Raw genomic sequence first — 20,249 nt, forward strand, 5'->3', positions numbered from 1 at the left:
CAAATAAAGGAAAATCTATTGTATAATGTTGTAAGATGAAAGATCAAGAAGTGCAAAGAGTTTTGGACTATTTAGGCTTGTTTGTACTCAGTGACGGACCCAGAAATTTTACTTTGTGGGAGCTTATTTATCATTAAAAAATATTTATACTTATATTATAATCACTCTTACTAGATTTATTTAATTTTGTGGGAGCTTTTTTATTATTTTGGTGTATAATTATCAAATTAAAAAAATTACATTCAATTTTTTAAAAAGCAATATTTTTGTTAATGGGGGCTATAGCCCCCACATTGAGATGAGTGGGTCCGTCACTGTTTGTACTAAACGCCTGTTTTGAGCTGATTGTGCAATATAAAATGAGTAAGAGGATCAGAATATGAAGCTCTCAGAACAGAAGGAAGAGCTACCTTAATCAATTCAATTTTGGTAGCCATTCATACTTATTGGCCTTGTACCACGATCCTACAAAAGAAGCTATTATTACATGAAATACAATTGCATTAGGCAAAAACATTTGGACTATTGCAACAACATAAGACAATTTGTGGATCAACTGAGTTCATAATGCCTAGTTACTTGGGTAGCTCAAACTGGTGGGATATTACAATGTTCAGACTTCTAGTATTGATGAAGGATCAATTTTAAAATTATATTGATGTTCATACTCTCACCTCCAAAATTGTATCACATAAGCTAAGGCTATGAGAAGTTGATGTTGAATCAAAGTAAGTGAATTGGAGGAATGAATAAGTTTGGGTCAGACTTAGTATTTTGAAGCACAAATTTATACTTTGGTTAATAGTGATTTACATAAGGCACAAAAGAAAAGCTTCCTAGGATAAATATAGTGGACAATTGACCACTTGTTCTTCAAGTGCACTGCTAGCATTAGGGTTTGAAAAAAATCAAGTCTTGGCTCCAATGGAAGACAAAGCTATGACAAACAAGGGAATGTTAAAGGCCATCAGAAGAAGCAAAACCTCAAAGACCAAGAAACATGTGTCTATGCAATTGCGGTTGATCACCTTTGGACAAACAAAATTATCAAGCTCTTTGGTCTTAGAATATTCAAGCACTGAGTGTAATCTCTAGATTAAGTAGTTAAACATGAAGTTTGAAATAGAATTCATGTTTAGATTGCCAAAAAAAAAAAATAATACTTTAGATGTGGATTGGATTGTTCATTTGTAAATATAGCAGTTGAATTTGCTTGTTCTTGAATTTTTTTCCCTTTTTTCTTTCAGGTCTAAGTGGTGCTACTAGTTTGTAAATATTGATTGAGGCAATATAACTTTCCTGATTCATAAAAGAAAAACATGTATTATAATATTTTACTTTTTTTTTTTTTTTACGGTGGTTTCTAGATTTTATTTAATTATTATTATTTTTTTAGAAAAATTAAATTGTATGGCTAGAGAATTTGTACATTGATTAGCTCGGGATACTCTTCGGGTATGTAAAGAATTCAAGTGTATAAAGAACTTATGTGGTTAAATATAAGGTGGGACATTCGTATTTGAAACCCACTTACGCAACCTGAATAACTCAAAAAACCCAAAAATAAGAGTTTGAAATTATAGGGCGGGTTCGGGTTACACTCGGTTACCCACCAAGCAACAATTCAGGTTCTAAAATTGTGACACCTCAAGACCAGAGTCAAATCCGAACCCACCTGAGAAACCCATTTTTTTTAATTATATATAATATATTTATACAACTAGACTCACACCCATTTAAAAATAAAAAAAAAATGTAAAAAAAATAAAAAAGTGATTTCTTCAAAAACAAAAAGGCCCGGCCGAACTCCAAACCCGGTCTCAACTCACCCGGGCTCATCCCAACTCGCACTTGACCCATCCGAAAACTCGGTCCCTCACACGGGCAGGTTCGGTACATATAAAATACAGACCCGAAATCGAAAACTCAAAACCCGAGAAAACCAACCCGACTTGCACCCCTAATTAGATAAGTTATTAAAATAACTAATGATTATTTCACTTATATATAAAAAGGCTAATTAGGATTTTTGCCCCTGAACTTTGACATGTACCAAATCATGCTCCCTGAACTTTTAAGGTCATTGAAAATGCTCCCTAAACTATTGAGATTGTTAGATTTAAGGACTTTTTTCTAATTTTAGTAAAAACGTCTAACATGGATGAAAGTTCAGGGGCATAAGTTAGTGCATGTCAAAGTTCGAAAGACATGATTTGGTAGATATCAAAGTCTGGAGAACATGGTTTAGTACATAAATAATTTTTGATATAGTAAAATTGAATAAAATTAGACAAAAGTCATTAAATCCAACAATCTCAATAGTTCAGAGGGCATTTTCAATGGCCGTAAAAGTTCAAGGGGCATAATTTGATACATGTTAAAGTTTAGGGGGCAAAAATCTTATGGGTAAATACTATTTTGGATCCTGTGTTTTGTAAAAGTTACAGATTTGACCCTGTGTTTTGTTAAATGACAAAATGAACCTTGTATTTTCTAAAATAGTAAAAATAGGACCTTAAGCTTAATTTTTGACAACTTTTTTTTAATACAACCAACTTGAAGACAATGCTTAATACGAACAGATACAAAAAAAATGTAAACAATTTTATCATACCACTTTTAGATCGGATTATAATTAAACTTTATTTTGACAAAAAATCAATTCAGGATCCTATTTATACTATTTTAGAAAATACAGGGTCTATTTTATCATTTAACAAAATAAAGAGTCCAATTGGTAACTTTTGTAAAACACAGGGTCCAAAATAGTATTTACCCAAATCTTAACTAACCATATAAAAATAATTAATTTATGAAAATAACTAATTAGTATTGTTGTCTTAAATATTATAAGCATGTTCTATATATGGCAGATTAGCAGTCTCTAATTACAGTGACTCAGTTTTGGGTTTCAGCTCCTTCACCGGCGACGAACCTGAGATCTTTGAGATCTAACAACCAACCTCCGCCACTCTTTCTCCGGTGAAACACAGCACAGCACACAGGGGAAATGAGGCATGGTGGTGGTTTCAGAAGGAGACGGGTTTCGATACAATCCTTCGTGGTGGTCTGCGCAATCTTCGCCGCAATGGGTTTGTTTATGCTTAATCTCAGACCCGTTGATCCTCCCACCACTCATAACTTTCTTGTCAAGCTCTCAGCAACTCGTGATTTTCCTGTTCCTGAAATCGATGAGACAACCAAGAAGGGAACGAGGCCGTGTGCGACGGTGGAGGAGATGGGAGAGGATTTTAGAGATGGGTTTTGGAGGAGTAGTCTTAGGGTTAGAAGAATTATCGATCAACACTTTGATCTCAACGGTATGTTGTTATTGTAGATAATAGATAAGGTTGATAATCATACACACACAGAGATTTCATTTTAGGAAGAAAATTTTGAAACTTGGTTGTGTAAAGCTAAGAAGGGTTTGTAATAAAAATTAAAACTTTAGCTTATACATGATTTTTATAGACTCTAATAGCTTGTATATATTCAAATTAGAAACCTTCTTAAATTCAGATGGCCATTTGAAACTATGTCATATACAACATTGTTTTCAAGTAATTGAAGTAGTTTGTGAAGTTTAATCCATTCTAGGGGTTCAGCTTATCAATTTCCAATGAAATTTCTGTCTTTAAATGCTTATTTTTATACTCTTTTAACTTGTATGTGATCAAATCACCTTGGCATACATTTTGAAATAGATTTAGATGATGCCATATGAAACTATGTCATATCTCATATGCAACATTGTTTCAAGTGATTGAAATAGTTTGTGAAGTTCAATCCATTATTGGTGTTTAGTTATTTGTCTGATCCCTTCTAGGGGTTCAGCTAATCAATTTTCCATTTAATTTTTAGTCTTTAAAGGCTAATTTAGAACCTGTTTTCAAAGTTTTTAAAAAGATTCTATTGTATGGACACTAAAAGTACTAGTATAATTGTTACTTTATTCTTTACAATCTCAGTTTCCCAATAAAATTCCAGTCTTTAAAAGCTAATACAAAACCTGTTTTTAGTCTTTAAATGCTAGTATATTGTTCAGCTTATCAATTTTCCAATAAAATTTCAGTCTTTAAAGGCTAATATAGAACCTGTTTTAGAAGTTTTCAAATATTCTACATGGCCTCTAAGAGTACTAGTATAATTTTTACTTGAATCTTTACAATTTCAGGTGCTCAGAGAATCCGAAATCTTTCTCCAGAGAAGTTCTGCCAACATGGGTTTGTATTGGCCAAGGCATCAGAGGCTGGTCTTGGGAATGAAATGTACAAGATTTTAAGTGCTGCAGCATTGAGTATAATGTTAAATCGGTCCCTGATCATTGGGCAAACCAGGCATATTGGTTCTTTCTCAAGCCTTTCTTTCCTTTTCTTTTTTTGTTATTATTGTCTTCTTATGGAAGAAATAAGAATTTCAGCTTGAAATCTCATAGACAGATAATGTGATGTTTTATCAAGATAAAACTTGTATGCATTTGTAGGTCTCACATGGCTTTAAACCCGAAAGAGTATTTCTTGGCATCTTTTTTTGTTTTAATATCTGGGTCTTGAATGTAGTATAAGAGTTGAGTAATTTATGTTATTGCAATCTTGCTAATTTCTGTTTCTTACATATTCCAGGGAAAAATTCCCTTTCGGGGATTACATTTTGTATTCCAATGTTTCCTTTACCTTGAAGGAAATTAAGCATCTATGGAGACTCAATAAGTGCGAGAAAAAATACGGAAGACGTCTTGCTATAAGAACTGATAATTTTGAGAAGCCAATGCAAACAAATGTTCTTTGTAGCAATTGGAGGACATGGAAGCAACCAATCATTTGGTAAGATGATAATAGTTTGTATTCAACTTCATTTTTAAGTCCACAAGCATGGTTACCAAAAAGTTAAGCCTTGTAGTCTTTTACTTCAGGTTTCAAGGTACAACAGATGCTGTGGCAATTCAGTTTTTCTTGAAGAATGTACATCCCGATATGAGGTTTGCTGCTATTGATTTGTTTGGAAAGTCAGAGGTTCTCCAATCCCGGCCTAATGTATTTGGAGAACTTATGAGAGTTCTCATATCTCCTTCAAAGAATATCGAGGAAGCTGTAAACTGGGTTATTGGAGGTGGAGCTGATCCTGATATTTCGTTGCATATGCGGATGCTCATGAACAAGTATTTCACGAAACCATATGTTGTCTAATTCAAATTTCTGTTTCGACTAGTGTCTTTGTGGATTAATGATGCAGAGTGTTGCATACTCTATTTTCAGGTCTGTAAGAGCTGTACAGGCTGCACTGAACTGCATTACGAAAGCCATTCATAATCTTAACACGACATCAAGGCCCAGAGTGGTTGTAGTTTCAGATACTCCTTCCCTTGTGAAAAGCATTACACCCGATATCAGTAAAATTGCTGAGGTAAATTATTTCATATTTTCGTTGATCATACGTCACAACAATCTATGCCATTTGTGTTGTTCAGTATTTAATTAGTTGTTTGGTTGTGCTATTATCAGGTTCTTCATTTCAATTACGAAAACTTTAGAGGGAATGTATCGATGCATGTAAATCGTTTGCAAGGTCCTGATTTTAGAGTAAAAGATTGGGGACCGGCACCCAGATGGGTTGCCTTTGTGGATTTCTTTCTTGCATCCCGAGCAAAACATGCTGTCGTTTCTGGGGCTCATAGGCGTGTTGGTACCACCTATGCTCAGTTAATTGCCGCACTTGCTGCAGCTAACAGTTTAGGTACTTAAGTGGCTCTCCCACCATTTTGATTCATTCTTTCATCTAAAAAATTCTAACTTTTGATTTCTCAACATCTCTTCAATTGTTTTCAGGTGATAACTCTACTAGCTCTAGTTTCTACTTCTTAAGTAGCTTCCAACGGAACTTGTTGAGAGAAGGTTTAAGATTTCAGATTGGATGGGGACATGTCTGGAATCGTTATGCAGGGCTCCTAAGTTGTCACCACCAACCTAACCAATGTGCTCTTACACCCCTTCTTCCGCCTGCGTGGTGGGACGGCATTTGGCAATCTCCTCTTCCCCGGGATGTTCATAAGTTGGAAGACTTTGGGGTTCAGCTATCTGGGTTCGGTACAATCGACGAAACTCATCTTCAAAATTTCTGTAATTCAAGAAAAAGTGTTGTGAAAACCATTCCAATACCATTGTAAGAGTTGGCACACTCATTTTCTGTGTGTTTGTTTTGTGTGAAACTTATATTGAAATTTTTTATTGAAAAATTATGTTTTTGTCTATAAAAAATTTATTCTTATTCTATCTTTTTAATTTCCTAATAATATTTTTTCTTCATTTCAATAATACAATGGTAATCTATTTGACACAAAAAAATCTAGCCATAAATAATTAAATTAATTTTTTTATGGCTAGATTTTTTGTGACTATTTTCACAAGAATATTTACATTATACTCAAACTAGATTTTAGATTTTTCAAAGGGGACTTAATATATTATTGGAGCTTCTATGTATGTTATAATAACTTGTGTAAATTTCGATAAATATGTGAAAATTACATTAGAATCAAATTAAATCACGCATGTTCATATAGAAACACCATTTTATTATAAATAAATTTTATTTTATTTTGTAAAATGTAGGATGTAGAGTACTATATAAATTATAAATTTTATGGGATTTTATATTTTTGTGCAATATGGTTTTATTTTTTCAAAAATGTTATTTTATAAAAAAAATTTGAAGAAAAAGTTAAAAAAATATAAGAACTACTATTTTTAACTAAAGAAGTAATCAGCTACTACTATTTATAATATATCTTTTATTTTTTTTTCTAAAATTTTCCAATAAGATAAATATTTTTTTTTAAAAAAAAAATCATATATTTACAAGAGTATTGTTGTTACACGGGCCCAAAATGAAGCCCAAAACGAAGTTCTGGTTGATTTGTAAGCCTCCAATATTTTCAAGATATATCACCTTTAAGACTGTTTTTGAAAAATACCAACATTTCAAATTATTACTTAGGCCACTGGATTTTATTTTTATTTTACACCACGTTTCTTTTATTTATTTATTATTTTTTTAAATGATGCTCATTTTAACATCATGTTGTGGCTAAGTTTCATGAAAAAAAATAAAATTAAAAAGCAGGTTATAAAATTAAGATGGAATGGAACTCAAAATGTAATTAGCAAAGTAGTCTCTGAATATTAGATCCGAAAATTCAATATTTTCTAAGGGAAAGTTTTGTTACTTTTTGCTCCAAATTAGTTTTTTAAAAAGGCAAAATTGCAGTATAAGTTTCTAAAAAAATTTACTTTGATGTACATAAGTTCTCAATCTCGAAAAATTGAGGTAATAGCTCTAAGCTCGAGTTTTTTGTAAGTCTGTTAGTCTCCACTTTAACAAATCCGTTAGTTGCTCTCAAAAATATTACTTCTTGATATTAAATTACGCATAAGTTCATAAAAAGTTTACTTTGATGTAAATAGGTCTTGAATCTCGAAAATTGTTGTAATTATAGTCTACAAGTTCGAGATTCTCTTTAGTCCGTAATTACTATATAGGTACCAAATTTAACTCAGTTTGCAGTTTTTTAAATTTTTGTGTGTCAAAAGTTTATTGCTCCACATCTTAAAAATTATTTAAAAATCAAATAATAGAAAATTTATTTAAAAATCATTTAGATAATGAACTAACCCACACTGAGGTCTAGGGATGGAGAATCTAGGTCGGAGAGTCCGAGACCAAAGCCAGGGTCAGACTAATACTAATACAATATAATATAATCTAACATAATATTATACAATACAATACAACAAAACCAACTAAACAAGTTGTTGAGAATCATGGGTAACTATCTCAAAACTAATTAGTGATGAGTGGAGTAACCCGCGTTCTTATATATGGCTCAATGTTTTAGATTTAATCCATATGAGACAATATTTACTAATATCTCCCTTCAAACCTTACCATAGGTCGTGCCATTTTGCTCGTTTTATTTTTATTCGGATCTCAAGCGTTTTTGCACTATCTGGATCTCATGCAACTAACTAACTATCTAGATATGCGCAGATCGAAAACCCACTAGAGATATAGCTCTGATACCATATTGAGAATCATGAAATTTTCAAAACCAATTGGTAATGAGTGAAGTAATTATACAATTTATAAATAAATTAAAACTACAATAATTATAGTTATCTTTATCAAATTTATCAAGTTTACTGTTATTTGTTATTTACCTGATACTGTAATCTGTTATTACAGTTAGCACATTAGTTAGTATCTCCCGTGTATTTAGGTGATTAGTTCAATTAGTTGTGCTTGTTTCTTTTAGTGTTTTTACTCTGTTCTCTTCTTATCTCCTTGTATATATATATACCTCTTGTAATTACCATTTCTTCAGTTAATGAATTTAGTTTTCTCTCTCTCTCTCTCTTTCAATCTCTCTTTCACTTTGTCTCTATCGCAACATGGTATCAGAGCGGAGAAGCAGACTTCTCCTCTGATCTTCTACGCTTCCGCCTCTTCCCACCAGGTCGTGCATTCCTCTCCGGCAATGGTGGCGTACTGATTCGATCTCTCCTTCACTGAATTCTTCTCTTCTTCCTGGAAATTCTTTCCAGCACTTTTCATAGTCAAGAATGTCTACTGACGATCAAGAAACTGGAGCAGAAGCTAGAATTCAAGGCTCTGCCATTTCTGCAACTCGAAGCAATCAAGTCCTGAATTCAAGAAATCCTCTTGAAGATCCCTCCGATCCTTATTACCTTCACCACGGCGATAACCCCGGCAATATTCTGGTTTCTCAACCTCTAACAGGACAAGATAATTACACTTCATGGAGTCGAGCAATGCAACTGGCAATCTCTCTCAAAAACAAATTAGGATTCTTGGATGGTTCTATCCCTAAACCTGATATTTCTGAATATAATCTTTACAATGCTTGGATAAGAAACAATAACATTGTTATATCTTGGATTCTTAATTCCGTTTCTAAAGAAATTTCCTCTAGTTTGCTTTATGATGAATCTGCAGCTACTATATGGACAGATTTGAAAATCAGATTTCACCAACAAAATGGTCCACATATATTCAATCTGAGGAAGAGTTTGATGAATCTTCGTCAAGAAAATCAAACCATAAGTATGTACTACACTCGACTGAGAACGATATGGGAAGAATTGTCCAATTATAGACCCAATTGTACATGCAATGGATGCACTTGTGGTGGTGTAAAAAGGCTTCAAGAACACCACCACATGGAGTACATCATGTCATTCTTGATGGGACTTTCAGACCATTTCTCTCGGATTCGCAACAGCATTCTTTTGATGGATCCTATGCCAGAAGCAAATCGGGTTTTTCATCTTGTCACCCAAGAAGAAAACCAAAAAGGTAATCTCTCTTCTGGAAATGATTCCAATACTAACATGGCTTTTGCTTTCCAATCAGATAGGAATACCAACTCAAAAGCTGATGCTCAAGCCTCCAAGAATCATTCTTCAAAGAAAAATAGGCCCTTTTGCACACATTGTAACATGCTTGGACATACCATTGAGAAATGTTACAAGATCCATGGATATCCTCCAGGATTCAAGAACAACAAATCTAAGGATGCTTCGGCTAATCAAGTCCAAACCAGCACGGATTCTAAAAACTCTAATGATGAAGGACACACCTTTTTACCTCAGCTAAATGCTCTGCAATATCAGCAACTATTGAATCTCCTTGCCAGTCAACAAATGGGTATGCCAAACACTGATCCTAGTTCCTCTTCAAGATCAACAGGTATCGTATTATCTCACCATTATATTACTCCTGATAATGGTTCTTGGATAATAGATTCTGGGGCTACCCAACACATATGCAACAACATTAAAATGTTTCAATATGTTTCCAATATGTGTAAGACCAGGTTAATCCTTCCTAACAATGATTCTTTTTTTGTTCATCAAAGCGGTTCCATAGCAGTAAATAAGTATCTTACTTTGACTAATGTACTGTATGTTCCTAGTTTTAAATACAATATCATATCGGTCGGCGAAATTTCACTAATAGTGGTTCTATTTCAGTAAAATTTAAATCTAACAATTTCTCTATTCAGGACAAGCACAACCAGAGGGAGATTGGCAGAGGTAAGGCCATCAATGGACTCTATGTGATGGATGCTTCAACCAAAGATTCCTATGCTTTCTCTGTGACTGCTGAACTTTGGCACTCAAGATTGGGACATCCATCTCAAAAAAGACTTGCCCTTCTAAGTGACAAAATAGACTGTAATGTTAGCTCTTTACATAAAAATGAACCTTGTTATATTTGCCCTTTAGCAAAACAAAGAAAGCTCCATTTTCCTAATAAGAATGCTTTTGCTGTCAATAAATTCGATATTGTCCATTGTGATACTTGGGGACCTTACCACATTAGTTCTCATTCTAATTACAAGCACTTTCTCACTTTGGTTGATGATCTCACTAGATTCACATGGATTTATCTTCTAAAACATAAATCCGATGTTACTGAAATAATACCTCAATTTTTATCTTATGTTAAGACTCAATTTCAATGCACTGTCAAGAATTTCGTTCAGACAATGCTCCTGAACTTGTGTTCAAGAATCTCTTTGCACAACTTGGAATCATGCATGATTTTACCTGTGTAGAGACCCCTGAACAAAACGCGATTGCTGAAAGAAAACATCAGCACCTATTAAATGTGGCTCGTGCTCTTTTCTTTCAAGCAAAAATGCCAATAAAATTCTGGTCTGAGTGTATTATGACAGCTGCTTTTTTAATAAATAGAACTCCTACTCCTCTTCTTAAAAACAAGACACCTTTTGAGTTACTATTTGGCAATGCACCTGATTATTCTAATCTCAGAAACTTTGGTTGTCTTGCTTTTGCTTGCACTCTTACTGCTAATCGTACCAAGTTTGCCCCAAGAGCAAAACAATGTGTTTTTATAGGGTATCCACAAGGCATCAAAGGTTACAAACTTTATGACTTGAATGACAAACAAATTTTCATATCAAGAAATGTGATTTTCCATGAAAATATTTTCCCTTTTCAGACTCTTAATAAATCTGATATTGGTGTCGATCCTTTCTCTCATTTAGTTTTTCCATCTTCTAATATATCTAACACAAATATAAGTGATTTCTCTGCAGAAAATTATTCTGATAATCCTACTGCTGCTATACCAGAAGGGACTGCTGCTGTTGATCTTTCAGAAAACACTGCTGCTGTCATACCTTCAAATATGCAGACCCAATCATCTCAGGATCCCAGCCCTTCTCAGGACTCTCCTCTTATCCCTGACACGGTTCCAGCTTCACCCAACAGCAACATCCCTCACGACTCCTCAACTCATGATCTACCAAGAAGAACAACGAGAACAACTCGACCCCCAACATATCTCAGAGACTATGAGTGTCACTCTATCATACAAGATCAATCATCCACACCACACTCTCTATCAAAGTTTTTTTCTTATGATAAGCTATCTAAATCTCACAAAGCCTTCGTTCTTGCAGTTACTGCCCTTTTCGAACCAAGGAATTACAACCAAGCTAGACAACATAAAGTGTGGAACGATGCTATGAACACTGAGATATATGCTCTTCTTCGAAACAAGACATGGACTGTGGTAAAACTCCCTCCTAATAGAAGAGTGATTGGCTGTCGTTGGGTATACAAGATCAAGTTCAACAGTGATGGATCCGTTGAACGATGCAAAGCAAGATTAGTTGCTCAAGGTTACAGTCAACAAGAAGGATTGGACTTCTTCGATACCTTTTCTCCTGTAGCAAAGATGGTAACCTTCAAATTACTACTGGCCATTTCCTCCATCAAGCAATGGCCCACTTTGCAAATTGACATCAACAACGCTTTTCTCAATGGAGATCTCCAAGAAGAAGTTTACATGGCATTGCCCCCTGGATTTTCTCCTCCTACCACAGAGGACAGCCCCAACCTTGTTTGCAAACTTCATAAATCCATATATGGTCTTAAACAATCTTCAAGACAATGGTATAAGAAGCTCTCCGATGCTCTTCTAACAGCAGGTTTTTCTCAATCAACAGCCGACTACACTCTATTCACACGAGGTTCTAATGACACATTCATCGCACTACTCGTTTATGTCGATGATATTATCATCACTGGCCCGAACATTCATCTTCTCCAACAAGTGCAAGACTCTCTCAATGCACAATTTCAACTAAAAGCCTTGGGTCCACTCAAATATTTTCTGGGCTTTGAAATTGCTAGATCTGATGAAGGAGTGTTCTTATCTCAACGCAAATATACTCTCCAACTTCTCGAAGACACTGGATACACAGGCAGTAAGCCTGCAAAGACCCCAATGGATCCAAGAACAAAACTCGACGCTGAACAGGGACAACTACTTGATGATCCTTCCTCGTACAGACAACTCATAGGCAGACTTCTCTACCTGACACTTTCAAGACCTGATATAACATTTGCCGTCAACACCTTGAGCCAGTTTATGTCATCTCCTCGCACCACACACATGCAAGCCATCCACCATTTACTCAGATATCTCAAGGGCAGCCCCGGACAAGGTCTTCTTTACAGCTCCAAATCCTCTTTACATCTCCGGGGCTTCTCCGGCGGACTGGACTGCTTGTCCTACCACGAGACGATCGGTTACTGGTTTTTGCATATTCATAGGAGATTGTCTCATTTCATGGAAAACTAAGAAACAAACCACTGTTTCTAAGAGCTCTGCAGAGGCTGAGTATCGTGCTCTTGCTAGCACCAGCAGTGAAATAACTTGGATTCAATATCTTTTAACTGATTTCCAAATCAACCAACCTGCCCCTGCCTTCATTTATTGTGATAATCAGTCAGCCATACATATCGCCAATAATCCGACCTTTCACGAACGAACCAAGCATATTGATCTCGACTGTCACTTCATTCGGGAAAAGATTAAAGCTTCAACTATTCGCCTAATACCAGTCAACACCACATTACAATTAGCAGACGCTTTTACAAAGCCTCTCCCCTCTACCATTTTATCATCCCATATTCGCAAGATGGCTGTTTATGATATCTACAGTCCATCTTGAGGGGGGGATATCAAATTTATCAAGTTTACTGTTATTTGTTATTTACCTGATACTGTAATCTATTATTACAGTTAGCACATTAGTTAGTATCTCCCGTGTATTTAGGTGATTAGTTCAATTAGTTATGCTTGTTTCTTTTAGTGTTTTTACTCTGTTCTCTTCTTATCTCCTTGTATATATATATATAACTCTTGTAATTACCATTTCTTCAATTAATGAATTTAGTTTTCTCTCTCTCTTTCAATCTCTCTTTCACTTTGTCTCTATCGCAACAATCTTCAAGCTCTTATATATCATAACATATATATATTTATTGCAATAAAGCTTCTAATGATAATCTTGGCTAGGGCGTATTATATATGTGCACTTGACCATGATCTAATTAGTTGATTGAAAAGTTTAGCCAAAAAGAGAAATGAGAACAAATACATATAGTTCATGAGGTTTCCATTGAAAACCCTAAAAAAATATATTGGAAAATTATCTGCTAAAGTTTCATCCAAAAACTTCCAAAAGTTGGTGTTGATGAGTAGCACACACACATACCTTTTACTTTTGTTTGAATAATAATAATGAAAAGAGAATAGGTTGCCTCATATGTCAATAAAGTGATAAACTTTCTCCAACATAACATATGGTTTAATTATATACACATACCGATAAAAAAAAAAAATAGCAAGGAAAATAAAGTTAGCTAGCTAGATTCAAAGTGTCGTGGTATAATATTATTATGCTTAATTGTTTCACAATTAATTTATTAAAAATAAATGCACCTCTTATTATTAATATAAAATATACTTTATACATATTAGTGTATTGTGAGTTTAGTTTGATGTAAGAACTAGATTATATGTGATAGATTATCTTGATCTAACAGTTGTTAATTATAAGAAGTTAAAGCACTCTAAATTAGGAGTCACAATTTGTATTTATAGGTCGTATTTGTGTAACGTACCAAGGCTTAGTTATTACAAGAAAATGTCAAATAAAAATCTGACTTATTTATGAATCGTGTCAAAAATCAAAATTCAAATTCAACCTGTTAAACTCGTTTGTATAAAAAATCATGTTAATTTAAGTTAAGTTATCAACTCATTAACATGTTTATAATAAGTTTAACTTATTTGTAATCTTGTTATGATAAATTTATGAACAATTTAACATGTTTATGTCTTATTTAATTAAAAAATATAATTTAGATATAATAAATATAATAAATTTAAAAGTAGTGTATACTTTTACATAAGTCATTATTGTGTCATTTTTAAATTAAAGGTGTCAATTCAAAAATGACATGTTTAATAAACAGATTAGCCGTGAGTCAATTCAAAAATGACTCAAACTCATTTATTAAGACAAATCCAAACTTATTTATTTCGTGGGAGTTTCGAGTCGTGTTATTGTGTTTGACCCAAATTTTCAATCCTACTTCAAAGTCAAACCAAGTCTATAGTACATTAATTTATCTAAATTAATAAAGTGCATTATAAAAAAAAAAAACAAAGGAGAAAACCATTTTAGATGTGTATTTTATAAAAATTATTGATTTGATTCTTTATTCAATTAAATGAAAAATTATTAGACAAAACTTAATAGTACACCGTTTTATTTTTATCAAAATAAAACTTAATAATAGCTGATATAGAGATATTATGACAAAACTAATTACGTTTTTATATTTATTCATGTTAGAAATTATCTTCATGCAAGTTAATTATTTATAAAAATTATTGAAAATTAAGCTCAAGTCTTATTTGTATCATTTTAAAAAAAATACAAAATTTATTTTATTATTTAACAAAATAAAAGGTCCAATATCAATAATTTTTAAAAAAGACAGAATGATATTAATCCTAAAACAAATAACATATAACATAATACATTTGGAGACATAATTTATTCCCTATATATATTGAAACATGACAATGTATATATATATATATACTAAGAAAAACTAAACATAGATAGATGGGAGAGTGAGGAAAGGGTTTTGGTTTTATTTTGTACGTTGGTTAGTATGCAAAGAATCTCTTTGGCTCAAATCAAGGCCTACTTCTACTTTGGTTGTGGAGCCATAAAAGCTTTATATTACCCCAAAAAGGGTCCTCACCTTTATCACTTTTCAACTACTCTCCCACATTATTCATTTATTATTATTTATATACATATTCTTGTAGGAATACCCTTTGGGAACTACATACTAAATATATATCACCTTGTTTGATAAAATGACTCTCATTGATCACAAATGCAAGTTGGTGCATGTGGGGTCATGACACGTGTAAAATGTTCATTGGTTTGATGACATATAAATGCATGGGAACATGGTGATATGATATCAATAAAGAGAAATGATAGCTACACACCACCTAAAAGGATCTATTGAAGCACTTTCTATCTATTTTACTATTTTAGAAAAAAGAAATTTAGTCGTAATTATTTAAGATGTTTTTAAATTTTGAGAGATTAGGAAAAATTTAATACGGCGAAAGCAGTGTTCAAATAACTTATTGCACGCGAGACTCTTTTATATTATACACATCCGAAATAGATTGTTTGAACCTTATTTTCAGCTTGTTAATTTTTTTTTTTTTTGAGTTTCTTAAAATTTTGCAGGATAATAATTATAACGTAGACGACCATAAAAAAATTAAACTTAATTTTTTTCACAAATATTGATGCAGATAAAAATGCATCAGCATATACCTCTTTTAGTAGAGGGTACATTGTAATTTTTTTTTTACAACAAAAATATTTGTATTTGATACATGTTAGTTGAGTATTATTATTAGACACTATAGTGGTGCCTAATACTTTCTATAAGTGATATATTTTATGATTGATTAGTGATATTTTTGAAAAATTATTTACTTAAATTTTATAAGACTTACTATTTAATTGTACAAATAATAATATAACACCAAGAAGCATATTAGATAGTAGCCATACTTAACAATTCTGTATGTTAGTTAAAAGGGGGGAAGAAGGAGGAGACAATGGCGTTAATACTTAATACTTGTGGTGAGAATTTATGAGAAGAAAGAACTAAAATCTAGGCAAATTTTTGATATGTCTATATACCTCTCTCTTCTAAAAGATGCTTTTTATTAGGTCAATCAGCATGAAATTAGGGCGCTTGGGAACTGAAAAATATTATACATTAATAATAATTTCATTTACCTAAGGTCTTTTTCAAAAAAAATATATATATATAAATATTTATGTTGGGTCAAATAGTATGACTTTAGGTCAATGATAGCATTAATTTGGATCAGAATCCAATGAGTATCTATATATATATATGAGATGTTTGTTCTCTCTCTCTCTCTTATTACAATGAAATCATCTTAATCTAAACTTGATTGGCCATTAATATTTTTAAATATCTTTTTGATTAAATATATATTTACATGTGTAAATTGACTCAGTATATGTGTTTTCTTATAAGAGCAATGCTATTAGCACCATTGTCTAGCACCTTCTTAACATGTCATGTTACGATTGACTAGCGATACTCTTTAAAAAATATTATATTAAATTATATGGGACCCGATACTTAATTGGATTAATAGCGATATTAACACATAAGACGGTGCTAGACACCATTAGTGTCCTTTAACATTTCTCTTCTTTTAAGTATTAATGGTGATTAATACTTTTTAAATGCATCGATTAGTGACTAATTATCGATACTTCTTAAGATTTATTATATTATAATCAAACTATATGAGATCTGATACTTAATTGGTCTAATAGCGATATTTATACGTAAAAAAGTACTAAATACTACTCATACCTTTTAGTATCTCTCGTTTTCTTTAAGGGGTTATTGACATCTCGTGATTATAAATAATTTTTTTTTATCCTTTCCTCCTATATAAATAGATTAGTTCTATTTATGTTTCATAATTAAGAAAAATTGGATGAGTACTTAATTATACATTATTCTCAAATAATAATAATGTGTTTAAACAAATTTGCTTAATAAGAATGGTAAAAAATTCAAAAAATGAAGTGAATTATAACAATGTACCCTATATAGCTTTACATAAGGTTCGACTTGATTAATTAAGTAAGTTAAGCCTGTGTTTAGAATTCATCTGACTTAATAGTTAATTTTTTTTTTACTTATTTTAAAAAATACTATTTTCTTTAATTAAGGGCTTAATTTTTTTTTTTATTTTGTAACCTATTAAATTTTATGATTGGCCCTAATCTCCAAACGAAACAGGTCTGTTTCATTCTAAAATAATATGAGCATTGCTATTAGGCACCAGTGGTGCTTAGCACCTTCTTGAAATGTCGCGTTGCGATTGGTTAGCGATACTCTCTAAAAGCTATTATATTAAATTATATGAGACCCGATACTTAGTTGAACCAATAACGATATTGACACGTAGGAGGATGCTAGGCACCAATAACGCTCTTTAACATTTCTCAAATAATATAATATATAAATTACATTACCTAGATAATATTATTTTTAAATTAGAGGACCACAAAAGGAACTATAAATATCCAAAACCTATGAATATATATAACTCAAATTAAACTTCATATGTGGAAATTATAACATTGGATTCTTTTTGGATGGACTCAAAATTTAGAAAAATGAGAAAAATAAAATAAAGATAGTTTCAAGTTTTATGATGAATTTATGAAGCCTCTTCACTATAAAAGTTACCACCTATATACTGACATTCGTATTAATTATTCTACCACCTATATTTATTTATATATATATATATATTCACGAGACAAGAGAAAAATAAGATAGGTCAATTTCTTGGCCTGCCTAAGATTTGACCCTTATTACATTTTTTTTTTAAAATAATTATAAAAATTATTAATTCCAACCATAAATAAATTCATATATAACAAAATAGACTACACTATAGTATACTACAGAAAATTGAAGCCACGAAATTCGAGATCATTTTTGAATTATTTTTTAAAGAAGGAAAAAAAGAATAGAAAATAGGGATGACTAGTATGGATTTTTATAATAGAAAAAATTTTAATATGCGGAATATAAAATTAAACAATCTGTTATATATATATATATTTTATTATTTTATATGTGTATAAATATATTTCTTAAACACTATTTTCTATATTATATATATAGATATTATTCTAAAAAAAAATTCAAAATTTTGCATGTTTTAAATAAGCACCCAAAAAAATACTTAATTAATTTTGATTTGTGTGTGACCAGCCTAGTCGTCATATCTTGAATCCTCGTGAGTGGTAAAAAAAATTACACTCAACATAAAGATTCACTTTAAGAACCGTTTAAAATGAGTTAATGATAATTAAGGAATGATAATGTGAGATATTATCATATTTATTTTAAGAATATTATTCCCTTTTAATATTTTCATCAAAACTATTCCTTTTTTATTAACTAAATTAATATTTACAATAACAAAATAAATAAAGTAACAAATATATATATGTATAAGATATAAAAATTAATAGAAGAGAGGTCCCCTATATATGAGTTTGTTTTTTTCCTTATTGAGTTTGGCGAATTAGATCAACTAAACCACTCAGATCCTCTCTTGACTTTTTTATTTATTTATTTTTAGGTTTCTTGTTTTGTCTCATATTATTATTATTATTATTATTATTATTATTATTATTATTATTATTATTATTATTATTATTATTATTATTATCGTCCAAATAAAATATTATACACAATTTATTTTATTGTGACTAAAAATAAAAAAATTTGTGATTAATTATTATAAATTATTATTCCTACATGTGACTAAAATGTTTTAATTAACTAAAGATATTAGTTACAAAAGTTATAATTTAGTATAATTAAATGTATTTTAAATGACTATATTGTAACTAAAACTAAATACAATTTGTATCTAAATATATATTTTAAGTTGATATTAATATTCATTTTTGTTTCTAAAGTGATGGTTTGATTAGGTCATGATGATATCTCCCGCTATATATGGGATTTTCTAGGGTTGATTTTTTATTTTTCAATTTTTTTTAACAAGTTTTTAGGGTTATTATTATTATAATAAATTTCTATATGTATATATATAAGATACATCATATGGAAGAAGATACAAATGTAGAAGTTGAGATACAAATAGAGAGAGAAAGAGAATAATAATGAGATAGATAGAGAGAAGGGTATTTCTGCAATTATAATTTTTATCACTTTGTCCTTTTTCACCTCCTTTTTATCTATTCCTCTATTCTCATTTTTTCCCCACACATTTTTTTTTCTTCCTTTCTTCTCTCATATTATCACAAAAACCATATAAAATCTCTCTTTCTTTTCTTTTCTTTTCGATCATGATCTCGGGGCCAAAACGATGTAGTTTCAAAGATAGATTTAGTAATTATTTGGGAAGCTTTTCGTTTTTTTGAGGGGAATGTTGTCTGGCTCGAGGCCATTATTTTTAATTTTTAATTTTTTTTCTCATTAACAAAATATATAAATCGATCGATCTATAAGATTTTGTTAATCTCAACATTTCTTGTTTGAGTTAATTAATTATAATTATAATTAATGACGTCGGACCAGGCTTCATTCCCCCCAATTATTAGTTGCTATTCCCTTTTCAGATCTTCAGATTTTTGATCCAAATCCAAAAGGGTATGTTTTAGTTTTTGTGTATTGTATATTATTATTATTATTTTTTTTGGTTGAGCAGATTAGTGTAATGATGATGATTTTGAGTTTTGACTGTTTATTATTACAATTATTTTTTTCAAAAAAAATATAATTTCTGACTACTGAAGAAGTAGTGTGTAAAAGATCATCATCATTACACTATTTTTTTTTTTTAACTCTAAATTTCATGGATGATGATGATGATGATGATGATGAGTATGATTGTCAGTCAGTCCTTATTATAGGTTCATCATTGGTTTGGTTTTTTATATATATATATATTTTTTAATTTTATTTTTTCATGATGGTTTTACGAATCTTTTCTGTCTGTTTGTACTTAATAATAATAATAATAATAATAATAATAATAATAATAATAATAATAATAATAGCTACTTCAATTTATCCAGAATTGGTTCTCTTTTATTTTCAATTGCTAATTAGGGTTTCAGTATATATAAATATATATATTTATAGAACTGTATATAACTCCTGCACTATGATCTATTATATATATATATTAATTTATTTATATTT

At 31.2% G+C, this 20,249-nt stretch overlaps 1 protein-coding gene across 1 annotated transcript; it reads left to right on the forward strand.

Annotated features, from left to right (window-relative positions):
- Positions 1-2,829: 2,829 nt before the first annotated feature.
- Positions 2,830-6,317, forward strand: LOC115717319 (uncharacterized). Its single transcript, XM_030646289.2, has 7 exons — positions 2,830-3,320; positions 4,175-4,337; positions 4,623-4,823; positions 4,913-5,158; positions 5,256-5,403; positions 5,502-5,733; positions 5,826-6,317. The coding sequence occupies exons 1-7, from the start codon at positions 3,011-3,013 to the stop codon at positions 6,161-6,163; spliced, it is 1,638 nt and encodes a 545-aa protein (XP_030502149.2). The 5' UTR covers positions 2,830-3,010; the 3' UTR covers positions 6,164-6,317.
- Positions 6,318-20,249: the final 13,932 nt, after the last annotated feature.

The sequence above is a fragment of the Cannabis sativa genome, chromosome 5 (genome assembly GCF_029168945.1).
Source record: "Cannabis sativa cultivar Pink pepper isolate KNU-18-1 chromosome 5, ASM2916894v1, whole genome shotgun sequence".
Taxonomy (NCBI): domain Eukaryota; kingdom Viridiplantae; phylum Streptophyta; class Magnoliopsida; order Rosales; family Cannabaceae; genus Cannabis; species Cannabis sativa.